Source organism: Dermatophagoides farinae, chromosome 8 (assembly GCF_024713945.1).
Source record: "Dermatophagoides farinae isolate YC_2012a chromosome 8, ASM2471394v1, whole genome shotgun sequence".
NCBI lineage: Eukaryota > Metazoa > Arthropoda > Arachnida > Sarcoptiformes > Pyroglyphidae > Dermatophagoides > Dermatophagoides farinae.
This window is the reverse complement of record NC_134684.1, coordinates 699,285-720,000: the sequence shown is the minus strand read 5'-3', so window position 1 is coordinate 720,000 and position 20,716 is coordinate 699,285. Positions and strand designations below refer to the sequence as shown.

Below are 20,716 nucleotides of genomic sequence, written 5' to 3'. Positions count from 1 at the left end.
GATTTGACATTTCAGTTTGTAATGATTTTGTTTTTATTTGTTTTACATGTTAATGTTTCGTTTTGATTTTCGTTTTTTTTTCACCTTTTTTTTGTTGGTTTTCGTTTATCATGACAAACACACACATTGTCAAATTTTTGTTGTTGTTGTTGATCTATCTTGTTTGCTTTCTATTTCTATTTTTGCTCATCGTTCATCTTTATTAACGACGACAACGACTAATTCAAAATGCTTTCATCGATATAAACGTTTTAAAAGCTTCAGATATTGTTACCGCTGCTGCTGCTGCTTTTATTGCTAATGATGGTAATGGTGGTAATGGTGGTGGTGGTGGGAGTTTTTCAAGTACGAAAAAACCGTCGATTAATGTTGCTACAATCGATGATAAAATGATGATGATTGATCGATTTAAAAAATCATCTGTATCATTTTCATTGTCATCAACAACATCGACATCAACACCACCGAAGATGGTGACATCAATGAAAAAAATTTTGAATAAAAAAAATTTAACAAAAAACAAATCAAAACCAATATCATCGATAAATCGTTTACCAATGAATAATACATTTACAACGTTTATTTCAAATTCAAATATACCAATAACGAATCCGAACGATTCTTCTGGTTTTCAACTTGTAAGTGAAAAAAAAAATTTTATTTCGATGACACTAAATGATGATTGAAAAAAAAACAAACACACACGCACACATGCACACACTAATCTATAATTCATATCTCGTCGTATCGATGATGATGATGATGATGATGATCGTCAACCAAAATAACGAATAAATATTCATTTCATTTAAATTATTCAAAGAAAAATTGAAAACAAAATAGTTATGATGATGAAAAATCATCATCATCATCATCATCATGATCATCATTTATAAGTTTCACGAAACTAAGAAATATCCTGTTTACGCAAATGATTAATGTGAATTTTTTTTTCTCATCTCATCTCATCTTATCTCATGTTTCCGGTTTCTACCGAGTTTTTTTTTATTCAGAAAGTTTTCATTTCATTTTTATTATGCTCATCGGAACTTTTTTGTTTTGTTTCGAAACAAAATATTCACCGAATTTGGTGGACGTGGGAACCAAAATTTTATTGTTGTTGTTGTTGTTCCAGAAAAAAAGAAATGCAAATGAAACAACAAACAAACAAACAAAAAAATTTTATTTAAGGCACTTGATTATGTGAACATCTGGAATAACGTGTGTTCTTGACCATTGTATAATGATTCCTGTGTATATCTATTATCCCCATTGTCCATTATTATTGTAATGATGATGATGATGATGATATGGGTCACGTCATTGCAATAATAATTTCTTTAACTGAAAAAAAACAACAAAAATTCTTTGGAATTCATTATCGATACACACACAGACACTAATTTTTATGTGAGTGAAAATTCGATGCTTCAGCTAATTAATTCAAATCAATTTACCCGCTTACAAAGATTTGTGAATAAAATTCTTGCACTCGCACACTCGCACACACACTTGGAAAATTAATTTGAGAGCAATTCTGGTGTCCAAAGGGAAATTTTTCCACTTAAAGTGAAAATTAATTTAAACGGTTCTCTTTTTTTTTGTTCGAAAGGCTTTTTTGTAATCGTTTTTCTTTGTATGGTTTTGCCTTGACATCATCATGTTACATTCTGTGAGGTTCTGGAGAGGGGAATTTTCTTCTTTTTTTTGCAATATTCTGCAGTTTTTTTTCTTGTGTGTATGTCTGGTTTTTGTCTTGCTGATTCATCATTTGACTTTAGTCTGAAAAGACGAAAAGATTCATTCAGCTTAAATGGTTTCTCTATGTCGTTGTCGTTCATTATTCTGTCATTTTGAAATATTTTCTTTCACTTTATTTTGTTTCACTTTTTTCAGAATTTTTTTTTTTATTCTTTATTTAATAAAATTGTTTCTAATAGTTTTTCGTAATATATAAACGATTTATATTATCGGCGTAGGCGTCATGAATTGCTCATTGTTATCTATGGTGGTAATTGATGAATAATGAAAAATTGAACGGCAAAAAAAAGTAACAATTTTTTTATTATACGGCAATGATTCTGATGATGATGTACTGTTGAAATTGCATATTTCAAACGTTGAACGAAATTATTAGTTTCGTTTCATCATTATCATAGGGTTTAACCTCTCTCTTGCTCTCTATTCTTAGACCATGAAAACGGGTTGTATGTATGTGACATATGATTATGGTGACAACAACAAATGATGATGATGATGATTAGGCGACATGTATAATTTTTGTTTTTAGATTTCTTTTTTTTTTTTTTGCTCGTTGTTGTTGTCCTACATAGAAAATTGGATCTAATCTATTTTCATGCATGGATGAATTGGTTTTTTCTTCAATATCTATACGAAAGGAATAAGAAAGAAAAGAAAATTGTTATATATTGATGTCGCAAAGGTGTCATATGGCTGTTGTTGTTTTTCGGTTTTTTTTTGTCATTCATTCTGATGCTCCTTAATAATTAATTATGGACCGAAAATGAATGTTTTTTTTAATTAAAAAAAATGTAATTTTTCTCTTGATTCCATTGAATTGTCTGTGTGTGTGTGAGTGTTTTTTATTCCATTCCATGAAATTTTGTTTGTCTTTTTGTTTCCTGCGAATTCAAAATGAAAATAAAAACCACACATTGACATTCAACCATCATTCCATAATTGGCAGTCATTTTTATTTTTTATTTTTAAACCAGGTTGTTGTGTTGGTGGTGGTGATTTTTTTTTTTTGATTAACTGATTAAATGAACCAAGGGGGTTTAATTTGAAAAAGTAGCGGCACAGTTTGGTTCATTCCACATCGAGAGATAAATGATGATGATTTTTTTGTTCGCAATTTTCTTGTTTAAATCGATTTTTTTTCAACATTTTGCTTGAATGATGAGATTTTTTTTTTCGATTTAGGAATTAAAAAAAAATTCAAGTCAACTCTATTTTTTTTAATGTGCAGAGTGATAGCGGTAATATCTTGATCTAGTTTTGTTTTTTTTTTCACTTGTCATCACTGTGATAGATTTTTTTTTTTTAAATTTAAAATTTTTCTCTACGTACGTGGGTGATGCTGATGATACGAGAGCTGCTTGATCTTGTATCAGCATCACAGTTATAGAGAAAAAAAACTGATAAAAAGAATCTTAATTTTTTTTCAAAAAAAAAAAAAATTCAATGATTTTTTTTTCATCTGAACTTCTTAACCGTCAATCGATCATTGCTAGTTGAAAAATTTTTCCTTTTCTAGGCTAGATAAAAAATATCCTTCCAAAAACTGTATATTAAACGGATTTTTTCTTCGATACTGGTATGTTGTGGTTGTTTATTATCATTATATGAATTGAAATTAAATTTTACGACGTACATTTTTTCAGTTGACATGAAACAGAATGGATTTTCTTTACATTTTTTTTTTCTCTTTTTTTTCCATTGAATGAATGAATTTCACATGAATGGCCATTGTATATTCTATGGAATTTTGACTGACAGCATTGCAGAACTCGCACAGAATTCATGGTTTTTTTTCATTAGTGTGGAATAGAAACCAGAATTGTGGAATTTATTCTGGGAAAAACCATGCCGCATTATATTATATATTAATCTTCATTCCTTTTGTTTTTTTTTCTCGTTTCTATGAGTCGACTCTTGATACAAACATTTTGTGTCAGTCAGTTGTAATTTTTCACCATCGATCAATCGATGGTTAAACACAAATTTGACAAATTTCAAAAATCAAAATCATCATCATCATCGTTGATGATGATCATCATGACCATAATAAGTAGACCGTAACATGGAAAAAATGTAGTTTGTAAGTAAGTAAAAAACTTAAACAAACAGTGAGAAAGAGAGAGAGAAAAAACTTCCAATTAAGCGATTATAATCTATAAAATAATAGCGATACCTTTGTTTTATTTACGCTCTCAATTTTCCAAAAAGTAAAAATGAATGAAAAGCCGAAAATTGATGATGATTATGATGAACTTTACTAGTTTTTATTATTGATCCACCAAAAAAAAAAAAAAAAATGGCGTGGGTTGAATCAGTTTTTTTTTTGCTGTTCTTTTGACCTCTGAATCATGTATGGCTTAGTAGCATATTGAATGAATTATCATCATTGTGTCGTCGTCCTACATACACAAATGCACACGATATTAAAAACTTTCTACCACACATGACAATAATAAACAAATCGGACAAACAAATTAATATCAAAAAAAAAAAAAATCATCGGACATGATGATTTCTAAGCGATTGGGTCAAAAAGGAAAAAAAAACATCGTAATCATCTAGTTGTTGTTGTTGTTTATAGTCATCATCATTAAAGTGAAACTTTAATCTGATGATGATCAATGGACAATCGTCGTTTATTTTTTGATTTTTTTTTCGGTAAATACCATGTCCATGTTTCCACATCCATCAATTTAAAATGAAGAAAAAATGACTGGGATTTTTTTTGTCCTTGTTGTTGTCGTTGTTTATGTGTCACCCAAATATATCTTTTTCTCGTTGTTTCATTTATAATAACATCGTTATGATTTCAATGATTAATTGTCACCATCATTTATGGTCGATATCATCTGAAATGAAATGAAGAAGAAATCTATTTTTTCATTTTTTTGTTTTGTTTATTTGGTTGGAATTTTTTAAAATGTCCAAGGTCGAGTTAAAAGGCCAATAATGATGATGATGACAGTTTGGCTTGAACAGATGCTGTTTTTTTTTGGTTATTTGTTGGTGCAAATCTCACCTGGTGGTAATCAAAATTTTTTCATTTCATTTCACTTCGTTTCGTTTTTCGTTTTTTGTTCATCATTTATGACCTATGAACCTGAGGTTTTTATCCTCATCATCATCATTGGAATTGAAGCTATTTTGGATGCATATTCAAGGAATTTGATAGCTTTTTTTGTTGTTGTTAGTGTGTCAAGAAGAATGAAAAAAGAAATCAAATCTGCTTGCTTGCTTGGTTCGACTATCTTAATTGTTTAATCTTCGCACTTTTTTATTACTACTGATGATGATGATGATGATTGTCTGGCTGGACTAATTCTAATTTGTTTTTTTCTCGTCTGTTAATGCTTTTAGGCTTTGGATAAGGAAACATTATCGATGACGACGGAAACATCCGAATTGACCAAGCCTAATATCGTAGTAAAACAAATGTCGTTGTCACACAACAAAAACAACGATAATGATGATCGAAAATCGGATGACAATTATGATCAACATGAAAATGATACAACAACAGCAACAACAGTAGACGTTCTTGCATTATTGCCAGAAGGTAATGTCGATGATGATGATGAATTAGATCACGAAGAAGAAGACGACGACGACGACGATGATGATGATGATGGTAGAGAAATTGCCTATGAAGTTGATGCTGATGATGAACAAAGTAATGATATGCTTGACGATAATACCGATGATGAAGAGGAAGATGAAGATGATGATGGTCCTAAATCTACAAGTCCTGGACCAGTAGCAGCTGGTTCAATAGTCACTAAAATTGATCCATCAACCAAATCAATGGTTCAAGTGATTTCAATTATGAAAAATCATTCTCATTCTCATCAACAAAAGAATCAAAATCAACAACAACAACAACAACAACCAAAAACAATTACATCGTTTATTAATCAAAAAATGTTGAAAGACGAAATCATGAGACCGGCTGAATCCGAAGATTCAGCTGCCGATGTTAGTTATGAACGTACTAGTGATCTTGCTGAATCTGATGATCTAGAAGGAGAAGAAGAAGAAGAAGATGCAACAACGACAACACTTACTACGGTTGATACAAATAATGTGAATAATTTGGATTCCGTGAAAGAATTGTCATATGATCAACGATTCAGAATGACACAGACAATTTGGTATCTGCCACATATAAATCGTGCTACGGTCGTTCATTATCTTCAGGGCAAAAATGTCGGTGTTTTCATTGTAAGTTTTCTTTCATTGTATTTAAAGACACAAATGATTTTCTCATTTTCTCTATTTTTAGGTTCGACAATCAAGTAAACCGAATACAATGGCTGTATCCGTACGATTACCACAAGGACGTGGTCCACATGTTGAACATTATCTTATTGAGAAAATTACCAAAGCACCAGTATCATCATCAACGACAAAATCATCATCGACATCGTCAGTTTTTCGTTTAGAAGGATCTGAACATTATTTCAATTCAATTCTACAGCTAGTTATCCATTATTCACAATGTCAAGATGAATTACCTGTTCAATTAAATTTGCCATCGGTTTTATTAAATTCTGGCCGTAGTCAATTAACATCATTAGCATTGCTTGGTCAAGAATTTTGGCAATCAAAATTTGTTTCGTTGAAACAATTGCCAAAAAATTCTCTTAACAATGAAACATTGGCTATGATTAATCAAAATCAGAATCAACAACAAGAACCACCACCTCAACAACAACAACAACAACAACCTACAAAACATTACAATCGACAAAAAGCTCGACGCCATAATTCCAATTCTAGTGAATCGAATCAATCAAAATCATCTATGTCAATGTCACCGATGCCACCGCCGTCAATTTCAATTCGTTCACGTCGAAATACCTCAGATTCAGCATCACCTACAACTATGCCATCACAATCAAATGCTGTTTCACCGACACCGCCACCTTTACCTCCTAAAAATCTTTCAATGACATGTGGTGGTGATCATCAATCAAACAGTCCATTGATGATGATTAATCCGACAAAAACTATCAATGAAGATTCAATATCATCACCAATAACAGCAACAGCAAATACGACTACAATCGTTGAAGTGCATAATAATCCTACAATCAAAAATCATAATCATCAAAATAATTTGCCTAAACTACCACCAAGAATACCAAATTATGTGCCTCCACCGATTCCACCTCGTAATCGTAATTCACCAAATGGTGGTGGTTCAACAACACCGCCTCCATTGCCTGCAAATGGTCCACCATTATCGAGTCTACGTACGAAAAAACCTTATCAATCAAATCAACAATCGAAACCGGCGGCATTACAGGATCTACTCAGTCCAATGTCAATGACTGAATCAGAGATTGAAATGGCTAAATTTTCTTTAACACATAAAATTACACCAAATATTTTGGAAGTAGAAGAATACAACGACGATGATGATGAAATTTCCAATAATTTATCTCTACAATACAGAAATTATTACAATCAAATGATTCAGGCACCACAACATCACCATACATCATCATTGTCACCTGTACCGATCATGATCGGTGAAGAGGAAATAAAAAATCAACAAACACCATCACCTGCACCATTACCACCACAACATTCACTAGCGGCCGTTACGGAATTACAGCCATCAATCGATGCTCAGCAACCACCACCGCCACCATCATCATCGATAAAATGTGATGTATGCACACAAACTTATGATACAAATAAACAATTATTATTGACACCAAACCAATCACAAATGGGTCGAATCACACGTGCCAATTCATCATTATCATGTTTTTATATGGATCCCATCGATGCTTTGGTTGCTATTCATCAACAGCATCAACAACCGAAACGACATTCGGATCCAGAATTGGCTAGTAATAGTCAAAATACTATGGATATGGAATCTTCTTCATTGAATCCAACAACGTTTACGATGAGTCATTCATTGGAAAGTTTATTGGAAAATTTTCGTAATCGTTTTGCCACCGCCGTCAGTGGTTCAGATTTAAATTCAATACGAGAAACATTGATGAATGAACGACGTAATCAATTTATTCATCATCATCATCATCAGCAGCAGAATCAAGGATTGAAATCTTTCAATCCGAAACATGATACTGCGTTCTCCACACTCGATAGTGCTTGGCAATGGCATTCTGGTATTGGTGGTGGTGATCAATGTCACCACAATGGTCGTATTCATCGTTCGATACAAAATCAATTGGCTATGAAAATGTCATTAGCTCAGCTTGAACATCTGAAACGTTCGAGTATCACAACAAATGGTTCAATGAAAAGTGATATCACCACGGTGGAAGATTTGATTAGTGCTAAAGCACCAGAATTAGCTGTACCAAAAATCACACATATTGATTCGATGAATTTGATTAATAAAAAACATCGTCAACAGCAACAACCACTGCAACAAGACAGTTCGGATCGTGAACGTAAACTAACGGCCAAATCGGTTGCTACCGATGTTTGTACTGAATTTTCTGAACCATGGAATATGGATGTGGTTGAATCACTGTTCATTTCCGAACTACATCATGGTGGTGGTCAATCGTCCACAAATCATTGTGGATTAGATTTAGATGATGATGATTCTACGAATTCAACTAGACAATTACTTAACAATGATCTCATTAATTTTAATTCATTTTTATTGAATCAAGAACAACATCCACATGGTTTAGTAGTGCCACAAACAAATGAAGATGATTATGATAGTGTTGCTGAAGATGAATCTGATGAACAAACATTGAATGGACATTTCATTAAACGAGATGATAGTGAAATTACATTGAAAGAAAAAAATCCACAACAGCCACGAAATTCATCATCGTCTACGGATGATGGTATCAAATTGAATATTGCTTACAATATTAGCAATTATGTATTTGAATTGGCTGCACGAAAAGATAATACTTTTGCTAAATCGATTGATAATTTTATTGAATGTACGAAAGAAACGACTGATCCAAATCCTAGCGTGTAAGTATTGATTGATTTGGATTTTTTAATTTTGTTTATTGATTGATATATGTTTGTATTCTCATAAAAAAACAGGATCCTTGGCTACGTTAGACAATTTATGAATGGAATGAAAAATTATCTAATCAAACATGGTGAAGGTGATTTTATTAAAATTGTCCAAAATGAACGAAGTCGATTGAAACCGAATCAATTTTTAAATATTGATTCAATACTTGAAGTTTCATTGCAAAAATTAATCATTAAACCATTGAAGAATTTTCTATACGAATTATTCATTCGTTCACATACAATGTCTGGTTCATTGAAAATTTTATCCACCAACATTAAATTGGCACAAAATAAAACGCCCGAAGAGCTGGGAATCCGTACGGAATTATTGCCAATTGATCCAAGAATTATGGCCGAAATACAGAAAAATTTACGACGATTACAACAATCTTATTCGCCGATAAAAAAATTGGAACATTTATTACGTTGTATAGCCATATTGAATGGAAATTATAAAGAAAAAATAACATCGAAATGTAGTAGTGATAAACAATCGAAATATAATCGAGCTTTCAGTGGTGATGATTTATTACCCATGTTGGTCTATTTAATTGTTCATTGTGGTGTAATTTCAGCGGAAATTGAATCCGAATATATGCTTGGATTGTTGCATCCATCCATTCTGAATGGCGAAGGTAGCTACTATTTAACGGTTTTATCAAGCGCAATACAAGTGCTAAAAACAATGTATACAGCTGATAATGCTCGAGCATTGGAAGATATTATCACATTGAATGGTGTTGGTGGTGGTGGTCAATCAATGTTTTCAATGTTGAAAGCACAGCCATCAGAAAATCTTCAAAGACAAATGAATTCATCTACGACTAATGGTGGTGGAGCGATGATATCATCGGGTTCTACATGTGCACCATTAGCATTGCCTTCGATAGCCAATATGCAAGCATATATGAAGATTATGATACCAAACGAGCTTACATCAAGTATCACTTGTAAAACTGTACCAGTTCGACATAATATGACAACGAAAGAAGTTTGTCGTATGATTGCGCATACATTTCGTATAACGAATCCAGAAGATTATTCGTTATATCGTATCAAAGAAAATGGTCTGGAAGAAATTCAACTATTGGACAATGAATATCCACAGGTGATAAAATCAGAATTGATGGCACGAAATGAATCCACTATGTTTGCCTATAAACGTTGTGATGCTAAATTTATTTGGCCAATCACTAGCCCAAATTGAGTCATCTTCATTCATTGCTGTTTATATTACTTTTTATTTTTTCAATTCTCTCAACTTCATTATTCACTCAATTACTCATTCATCATCATTAAACAATTGTAATTAAAATGACAAACAGAAAAAAATTGATCATCAACTTTCAAAAAAAAAACTAATAGATCATCGTGTTTGCTAGTCAGTAAAATAACGGGATACAACAAAATTTGTCAGTCAATAAATTGAAAAATTTTTTTGTCCAAAATCCACATACACACATTCACTTTTTTTGATTTTATTTATCTTGATAAATGAATAAATAAATTTTTTTGAATTCTGATTCTGATTAAACAGAATCAATTCCGTTTCATCATTTGTTTTAATTTTGTTTTTTTTTTCGTCTGGATTCTTTTATTCGCGGTAAAATGATTCGAATTTTTTTTCTTTTTCTGGTAATTTGTAACGTATTCTATGAAGAATACTTTCGTCGTGTTTTTATTTTATTTTATTTTGGTTTGTTTTTTTTTGCGAACTGCTCGTGCTCGTTAATTTTGTGTTTGGTGTGAGAAAACTGGTTGTCTGGTTGTTTGTTCGTTTGCTTGTCGGCCGTTGTTCTAATCGGCCACGGGCTCCCTCTTTGCTCAAATTTCATTTCAATCTCATCATTTCGGCTGCTTGTTTTCATCGTTTTTCCCGGCATAATTTTTTTTTTTGCTTTCATTCCTCTATGTCTGCGAGCAAATTCGAAGTGTTCCCTTTTATTTTTTGCTGAAAAAAAAATTCTTAATTTCTCACCATTCATAATGGCCAATGATGAAGAATTGATGCGTGTGGCTAAAAAGCTGGATAAAATAGCAATTCGAAAGGATACTTCGGTATGTAGCTAATGATTTGAAAAGAATTTAGTGATTATTTATTTATTTTTTTGTTTCCCTCCATCAACAATAACAACAACAAACAGAGTGCTGCACAAGCTGTAGACATTTTGAAAGCATTACAACGAATGAAAATCACATTGGATCAGATACAGAAAACGAATATTGGGAAAATTGTTAATCATTTACGAAAATCAATTCACGACGAAGAGATTAGTTCGTTATCGAAATCATTGATTAAAACATGGAAAAAATTATTGAATGAAAAAGATAATGGTAATGGTGGTGGTAGCGGTGCGGCGATTGGTAGTGGAAACAACAATGGAAACAAAACTTGTAATAATAACGATAATGGAATGATTTCAATGGATTCTATGGCTGATTGTAATAATGATAGTTCTAGATTATCACAATCGTCATCACAATCATCACCGAATATGATCAATGGTTCTAATAATAATAATAATAACAACAATAATTCATCAAATGCAAGTAGTGGTGGCAGCGTTGGCATGGCGTCCAGACGTCCACCACAATTACCCAAACAAACATCGTTTCCTTCTGATACAACTAATTCTGTTCGTCTTAAATGTCGTGAATTATTGGCAAACGCATTGAAACCGGATCCTGAAATGGAAAAAGACGAAGCATTCTATGATGTGGAAATATTAGCCGCCGAAATTGAGGACAATATTTATAAAGAATTTAAAGATACGAATCTTCGATACAAGAATCGTGTTCGTTCACGTGTATCGAATTTGAATGATAAAAAGAATCCTGATCTCAAATTGAATGTACTACGGGGACATATTAAACCCGAAAGAATTGCAGCGATGACAGCCGAGGTTAGTTGATTGATGGCAATTTATTTAATCTCAATATTGAAACGTTGTGTTTTTTTGATTATTTCTAGGAAATGGCCAGCAATGAAATGAAACAATTGAGACAAAAATTCACAAAAGAAGCAATCAATGATGCTCAAATGTCATTAACAGGTGGAACGAAAACTGATCTGATAAAATGTCCAGCATGTAAAAGGAATAATTGTACTTATAATCAGGTATTATCATCGATAACAATATTATCATCATTATTTCACTTGTTTTTTCCATTCATTATTTTTTAGGTTCAAACACGTAGCGCCGATGAACCAATGACAACATTCTGTTATTGTAATGAATGCGGAAAACGATGGAAATTTTGCTAAATTTTTGGAATGCGCAATCTTATTGATCAATGAATGAATGAAGGATTTGGCTCATCATCATCATCATCATTTTGTTGTTTAAAACATTAGTATAAAAAAAAAGTTTTTCCATTCATTCTGCCAAGAAATTTATATATAAATTCTAATAATTGATAAACTGCTTCAGACAATTGTTTTAATACACTTCATTACACATAAATTATATATTATATAGTTATTCTATATTTCTTGATGAACAAAACAAAACATTTTTCTTCCTCGGTCATTTTTTTTTTTTTTTTTTTTTTTTTTTGATTAATTAATGATGTGGTCAGTCATTCAATCTCAGTCTTATAAAATATTTTATCATCCCAACAATCATTGACAATGATCGATTTGAAAACAAAAAGATAATGATAATTTGGTATTTGTCTCTTAATAAATCAAATTTAAACAAAAAAAAAGTATATGGAATGATGATTAAACTTTGACATGAAACTCGATCGTTTGAAATTTGATAAACAAATTTTTCGAATATGTTTATTTCACTCTGTAACGCCATCTTTTGATGAAAACTATAAACTTTGATTAAAATTAATATTTGTTTTTGTTTTTGTTGTTGTTGATTTGATTCCAAAACAGAGAAAAAAAAATTCTATTAACCCTAGAAAGGTAACCTTATCGATATTGCGGGAAAGGTAACCTACGTAAATTTTACGTAGTTGATATGCCTAACTTATTTCCGCTATAAAAATTATTCATCTGATTATTTATGTTAAATTTTAACGTTTATTCATTGAATCACACCTCTATTTTATATTAAAGAAAAAAAAATCATTTTTCAAAAGTGGAAAGTTCAAAAATATCAAATCAAAGATATGGTGTAAATTTTGAATTTTTTTTTATTGTCAATTTTGAAATTATCACAGCGTCAAGAAAAAATGAAAAATTATCCTGTAAATATGATTAATCAATCGATGATTGTGTTTCGAAACATGATTGACAAATTTTTATCTGATATTCGCCACGGGGGCGGTGCCACAACGCTTACATCCGGTCGTTGTTAAACGCTTTTTGCAAGCATTTTAATTTTGAATAAAGTGAAAAACATAAACAAATGAACAGAAAAGACGTTTATTTCAAAAAATATTGCGAGAAAAAACGTTTTTGACAAGTGAAAAGATTAAAAAAAGAAAAAGATTAAAATTATTTTTATTCATAAATGACGTTTTTTGGGAAAAATTTCCGAAACTATCGCTCTCAGCAAAATTTTCTAAGATTTTTCTATGCTGATTCAGGCAACCATACGTAAATTTTACGTACAAGCTTTTACGTCTGAGCTTATAGATAACAAATAAAAGGCGAAAACTGGATCTTTTCTATTTCTAAAGGTGTAGAAATATATTCTTGAGGAATAGAAAGGGGTTCCAGCTGTCTTAGCATCGTGAGTGTTTTTTTGGAACATTTTGAAGTGCAAAAAGCATAAATTTTACGTAGGTTACCTTTCTAGGGTTAATTTGTTTATAACAAGGAAACAATAACAGAATACAAACACTATACATCCATTTAATCTAATTGTTACTTGATATGATGCTTTTATGATGATGGACTTTTGCACACAAAAACCGTGTGTTTGGTGTTCAAAAAGCTTTTTTTTCTGTACATGTACGCGTGGGTGGTGTATCCGATGAACACGGGGTAAATCAAATTTTAATCGTCAAATGAATTTATTTTCACTTTACTTTTATTACTGATATTAATGTGTTTGTGTTACCTTACCATCCACAATGATGATGATGATGATGATGATCAAATCAAATAAAATGAAATGGAAACCACAATGCTTCAATTTTCAGAAAAAAAATTTCCTTTTCTTATTGAAAACAAACAAGACAAAACAAAAAAAAACCACAAAGTCAGCAACATGCACACACTCACGCATACAAAGTGAAAAGAAATTGATTTGAAAGTAAAACCAAGAGAGAGAGAGATTGAATGAATATTATATGATGATGATGAAAAAGCATTCACTAAAAACGTATGTAATGTGAAAACCACCGGTCAAGAATTTATTTGTTTTCATATCTTTACACTTTTACCATTATTTTTTGTTGTAAAGAGAAACATTAAAACATCCGGATATCTCATCTCGCATTTTCATTTTTTTTCTTTTTTTTTTTTTTTTTTTTTTGCTGACTTCATCATGACCATTAACCGACAATGGTGATGATGATGATGATATAGAATATTCGTGTGGTCCAAATCGATTCAAGAAGAACAAAAAAAAAATCCAAATCAAATGCATTGGAATAAAAAAAAAGCTTTCGATAATCTTTCGAAGACAAAATCTTTTACAACAACAACTACTAAATGGTCTTTGGATTCTCTTTTTTGTTTTTGTTTTGTTTGTCTTTTTTTTTTGGTGGGTAGAAAAACTATAATTTAATCAATTTTGTTACGCGCACATTTTCCATCGATTCGATTTTTTTTCTTATAAATCCGTCAAAGAAAATGTCGTCGACAGAAGAAAACAAGTTTTAGATCATCACTGATGATTATTATTTTCCTTCTTTTTCTTCTTCTTCTTCTTTTTTCGTCAAGATGATTCTTCTTGTTATTTTTGTTTTCTGTGTTCTGGATTCAGATTTCGAATCATTATTCATTTTGGAAATGAATGAATCGTCGGCATTATCATTGATGTGTGTGTGTGTGTGTGTGTGTGTGTGTGTGTGTGTGTTCAATGATAACCCCTGTGAATGAAGAAAAAAAAGAGGAAATGATGAATGAATGAATGACTGACTGAATGGAAGAAAAAAAAAGAAAATTTCTGCATCATTGGAACACTATGGGAAAACGTTGTTTTTCTGTTTTGTTTCCAGTCGTATGTGTGACATCTTTTTTTTCCATTACTCAAATATTGATGTTGATGGTGGTGGTGGTGGATATATCTCTTTGCTCATTCATTCGAACTATTCCTATTTCCAATTCATTTTTAAGCCAGTCGATTCTTTGATTTTTTTTTTATTTGGTCTTGCTTTTCACTTTCTTTTTTTTCGATTTATTGAACTGAAAATACCGTATTTGCCAACTATATTTCATTCATATGATAAACACACGGAATTCTAACCAATGGTTGATGATGATGATGATGATGATGATGATGAATCGCTGAGATTCTTTCTAATTGAATCTTTGAAAATCATTGTTGAATGTCTCTAAATGTTTTTTTCAAAGTTTTAAAAAATTTCGTTTGATGATTTTTTTTTGTTCTTCATCCAATGATCAAAGGATTTAATTGGCGCCTGTGTGTGTGTGCGTTGCGGAAATAAATCTTCATTCAATTCGATCTGTTTCAATTTGAAAAAAAATTTTTTTAACCAACCAATGATATATGTGTATGCATAAGATTTTTTTTTTTCGGAAAGTTTTCGCTTGAATGATTCAATGTCACGATGTTTGTGTGTGTGTGCGTGTGTGTTTTTTTTTTCTTTCAATAGAAATTCACAGACTCACAGAAAATTGTCAACATATTCAATCTGCGATAGGTGTGTGTATACATGCATGTGTGATCAATTTTTTTTTTTAAATTTTCAAACAAATCCAATAGTCGATCGAATGAAATCCATCTATATCTATCTTCAAGCTATTTTTTTTCAAGACAAGATTGATGATGATGAGAAGCTAATAGATTGATACTAAATGGATTTTGGACTGTCACCAAAATTAACCATATCCAAAATGGACTATTGAATAGAAAAAAAAGAACGTTTCGTTTCGTAAGTGGAAAGGTTTGGTTTTTTTATGCAATATTCACTTACTTGTGTCATTTCCGTTGTTGTATTTTTCTTTTCATTTCCATAGCTTCAAGTGTCCAAATGGAATGAACATTTTTTTTTTTTTTTGAATGAAAGCCGGTTATGAATGCTTTCTTGAAAGTTTACATAATAATCATAACGACTTTGGTCATATTTTTATTTTTTTGGTTTTCCTTAAACCAGAAAAAAACGACTACGACGACGACGACAACAACAACGGAAATGAATCGGAATCTATTTGGTTGTTGAATATGAAGCAGTGGTTTTTTTTTTGATAATGATGATGTCTGTTTGTGTGTTTGTGTGTGTGTGTAAATAAGACAAATTTCAGAATAAATAGTCATTAAGTGCAAATCAAATCATCATCACCATCATCATCATAGACAGTTGATTACTCGCTTAATAATATATAAATAGTTTGTTGTTGAAAAATGTAGGGCACATATTTGATCAAAAAAAAAAAAATTTTGGACCATTTGGTTGATTTGGTATGTCATGTGCCGTGTTAGTGAGTAAATATTTACTACTTTGTCAATAAAAAGCCAACAATAAGTTATTTCGAAACTCTATTCAATCATTGCAATTGAATCACTTGTATACAAATCCATTTATTATGAGAATTGTTTTCATTCCACAAATGTAGATCAAGTTTTTTTTTGTTTGTTTGTTTGTTTTTCTGGTTGAATAGTGTACACTACTGGAATGGCTGACTGACTGACTGAATGATTGACCACACTGTTTATTTGTTGTTGTTGTTGTTGTTATTCTGAAGATTTTTTTTTTGCGACTGGAATCGAATGGCCATTCAGTTATTGATGAAGCAGATTTGATTCGAATATATAGGAAATGTTTTCGGGAAAAAAAATTTTCCGGAAATCTTACAATCCTCGAGTGCTTCAAGAATTTTTTTTTCTTTTTTTTTTTTGAATAAATTGCACAGATATTTTTGATTTGAAAATAAAATAAAATGGAAAAAAAAATCAATAAGACATCGACAATCGAAATAAAATATTTTGGCTGGACCAAATTGTCTTCTTTTTTTTCGTTTGTTTGTTTGTTTGTTTGCCTCCCATTTTGTTCATTTCTTTTTCATTTTGGATTCAGTTTCGGCTCGATGAATACAGCTTATATTTGTTGTCCTATTTGGGATATAGATAGAGAGAGAGAGAGAGAGAGAGAGAGAAAAGAATCTATGGAATTGAAAGTCTGAAAAATACAAATCAATTGGAAGTCAATTGACCGTCACTATTTTTATTTTTGATTTCTGTATCCTTTTTTTGCTGCTGCTGCTGCTGATGCTGCCCAAAAAAAACAAGCAAAAGAAAAAAAAGGAACACTAATTCTGTATCCATTCTTTGACATAGAAAAAAAACAAAAAAATCTATTCGATCGAATTCCTATCAAGAAGAAGTGGATGTACATTGTACACACACACACACACACACACAACATTGAAATTGAACATGGTATGATATACTCGATGTATCTAAATAGAATTCTTTTCAGTGTGTGTATGTGAGTGTATGGCCATCTTCAAGTGTTTTGTCATTGTTTTTTTTCCCGAAATCATTTTCGTTTTCGTTGTTGTCGTCGTTGTGTCCATTCTGAAACCACAGATTTGAACATTTACCAAATGGTGATTCGTGGATTTCCAATGTTTTCTTTCTCTCTTCCGATGTTTCATTTCATCGAATATAGGTGAATAGGTTGAAGATCTTGATCTATTACAGAATTCTTGATTTAGTTTCCGTTTAGTTTTTCTTCTATTTCTTCGTTCATTTCAACCCGATCAGTCAGTATCAACTTTTTGAATGGATTTTTGTTGTTGTTATTTTTTTGTCGTTCCGGACACATAAAGTACTCGATCATCGTTGTTGGCTTCAAATCTTGGAATCGTTTTTGTTTGTTTTTGGCCTGTTGGTTGGTTGATCAATCAAATTTCTTTTTTTTTCAATGAACAAAAAAAAAGCAAAAAACAAAAATTCAAAAAAAAAACGTTCTCTTCACATATGTCGTATCTATGTAATCATTAAAATTTTTTTTGTTTTCATTCGTTTTCTTTGTTTTTGAATCAAAAACGATTCAAATTTAGAAGAATAAAAATTGATTCAACCATCATAGACAGCATAGAGAATTGAAAACTAAAATCAAAATCATCAATCGAAATTTATTTGCTTCGTTTGATCATTTTTTTTCTGTCTGTGCGTGTGTGTGTGTGTTATTGATCTGTTTATTATCGATCTCTATATCTCTGTCTCTCTCTCTCTCTCTCTCGATATTTTCATCGATCTCATTCATTCATTTTTTCAATCGTTTAGAAATATTTATGCTGTTTTTAAAAGAAAGAAAAAACGGTTATTATTGATTTCAAGATGATGATGATGATGATGATGATTTGCTTTTTCTTTTCCAATTCTTAATGTGAACATTTCAGTTTTGTTTTCATTGCATTTTTACAGCCAAAAGTCAATTACATTCAACATTTGAATAGTGAAGACAAAAAAAAATGATGCCATCTGATGATGTGCTGCATTCCAAAATTCAATTGAATCGAATATTCATTGATGCGCCATTTTCAACCGTTCGACCGACCAATCATTTTTGTTTCGAATGAAAAATGTTTCCGAAAATAGAAATCATATACTCATTATTATTTCGTTACAAAAACTTTGAAACTGGCCGGTTTTTTTGTATTTAATTCCACCACCACCACCAACAACAACAACAACACAATAATCCCATCATTATATGTCACAATGGTATTCGCGTTATTTGGTTATTTTATTTCCTCGAAACGGAAAAAAATTCAATTTTTCTACAAATTTTTTTTTGCACATTCTTTTTCCATTCACACACTCGAATAGAAAGGTAGAATGTACCATTTTTTTTTGAGTGTCTGCGTTTATATTTAAATGATCCATCATGGAATTTTTTTTTTTTTTTTAATTTCCACTCGAAATTCCATCATGAATTTGAACGCGGAAAAAGTTGATCTATTTTTTTTCCATTAAATTATCTAAGCCCTTAATCAAACACAAAACAACAACGATATATATCGTCTATAGGGAATCATCAAGGAAATTATTCTTCTGGTGATGGTGATCGTCGATTTAATATATGTTGATTATTACGTACACACACAGAGAAACCAGAATAAGTGCCAGAATTTTTTTTTTTTTTTGCAATTATTATTACAACATTTGTGATGTTGTTTTTAGGATAGCCAAAAAAAATTTCTTTTTTTTTGGATAAATAAAGATGTACAAAAGCAAATTGTAATGTAATGCATTAGAATCTTATGATGATGATGATGATGATGAACAATATTTTCCCGTTTCCAGAAGTTTTCGATTGTTTCGATTTTTCTTTTTTTTTTTTGGCTTCACATTTATTTATTCTTTATTTTGGGTTAGTTTTTCTTGTTTGTTTGTTATTTGTTTTTTTTCATGTTTATGGCTTCTATTTTTCTTGTCTTTGTTTTCCAATTGATGATTGATCACTTTGTGTGTGTGTGATTACATTCACTCACTCACTCATATGAGCAGCCCACAAAAAAAACAAAGATAAAAATCCAATATCTAATGCACACAACAAAAAACCAGAATCAGATGAATTTACTGCCGAATTCCCAATTCACACACACACACACACATATAGTGGTTCAAACACCAACACCCACACTTATTATCCTTGGGTCCATATATTTGTTAGATTTACATCAAAATGATTCGAATCAAATTCACAAAAAAAATTTTTCTTTTTTCAAAGTTAAATGTCTATTATATTATGACAAAGATTTATTCCCACTGAGCTAGTTTTTTTTTGGTCCATCAGTACTAGTATGGATTCAATGTTGAGAATTTATCAATAAAAAAAAGAGACAGGAAATGAAATGAAATGAATTTCCTTAAATATTTTGGAAGCCACAAGAAAAAAAAATGAAATAAATTGCATCATCATCATCGTTATGATTTTTTCAAAAATTCGATCGACTAACAACAACAACAACAACAAGAATTTCAGAATATTCATTCTGAATCGTTTTTCTGCTCTCTGAATGCAGGGGAAAAAAACTGTCATATCTTTCGTTTTTTTGTTTTGTTTTGTTTTTCTTGTTTGTTTGTTTATTTTTATCATTATTATATTTATCATCATCATCATTCTTGTTTCTGTCGAATGAAGATGATGATGATGATCACCATCATCATAATCATAATAATAATTCGACAACGATGATGATGATGATGATCAATTTTTTTTTTGTTATTTCTTCCTCTCTATATTGGTTTTCTCTGAATATTTATATTCTTGGGACAAAAACGGATGGCACACACACAAAAAAAAGTTGATGTGTGTGTTATTTCAATGGATCGATCGATCGATCCACAGAAATTTCTTTTTATCGTTTTTGTTGTTGTTGTTGTTGTTCGATGGTTTGCATTGGCATTACTTGTCATTCACTTGTCCTTGTTGTTGTTGTTGCTGTGATAATATTATCTTTCATTTGAAGTGAAAAAAAAATTCAAAAGAAAAATATTTCTTTACTATTCATATAATCTATGTCATTGATGCATCATTGATCGATCCACGAATATTATTCTGTTTTGTTGTTGTTGTTTTTTGTGACTTGAATCCAACTAAACGGAATCCAGAAGAATCTAGAATTTGTAGTATATTCAACACACATTAATCAGATTTTGTAATCGATTTGAATCTCTTTTCTGGCCAAAAAGAAGAACAAGTAGAACAACAACAACAACAAAAATTTTATCAATCCCTTTAAATGTGTAATAGTGAATTTCTGTTTATTCAATGTGTGGTGGCCATTTATTATCATTTAGTCGTTTTTTTTCTTGTTTTTTTTCTG

General features: G+C 30.9%; 2 protein-coding genes across 11 annotated transcripts in view; both read left to right on the top strand.

Annotated features, from left to right (window-relative positions):
• The window catches only part of LOC124495359 (Src homology 2 domain-containing protein sprint), a 28,787-nt gene extending 18,444 nt beyond the window's left edge, over positions 1–10,343 (top strand). For 8 of the 10 annotated variants that reach the window (XM_075733629.1, XM_075733628.1, XM_075733626.1 and 5 more), the window contains 3 exons: positions 5,119–5,979; positions 6,041–8,739; positions 8,815–10,343. In XM_075733629.1, the coding sequence (XP_075589744.1) occupies positions 5,119–5,979; positions 6,041–8,739; positions 8,815–9,997 (4,743 nt within the window). In that variant the 3' untranslated portion in view covers positions 9,998–10,343. Of the gene's footprint in view, positions 1–302; positions 639–4,503; positions 4,691–5,118; positions 5,980–6,040; positions 8,740–8,814 lie in introns of those variants that run through there. The other 2 variants (XM_047058712.2, XM_047058713.2) reach the window with 2 other exon arrangements.
• A 151-nt stretch (positions 10,344–10,494) lies between these two features.
• TfIIS (RNA polymerase II elongation factor) lies at positions 10,495–12,373 on the top strand. The gene is made up of 4 exons (XM_047059785.2): positions 10,495–10,848; positions 10,935–11,693; positions 11,762–11,908; positions 11,975–12,373. The coding sequence occupies exons 1-4, from the start codon at positions 10,777–10,779 to the stop codon at positions 12,053–12,055; spliced, it is 1,059 nt and encodes a 352-aa protein (XP_046915741.1). The 5' UTR covers positions 10,495–10,776; the 3' UTR covers positions 12,056–12,373.
• Positions 12,374–20,716: the final 8,343 nt, after the last annotated feature.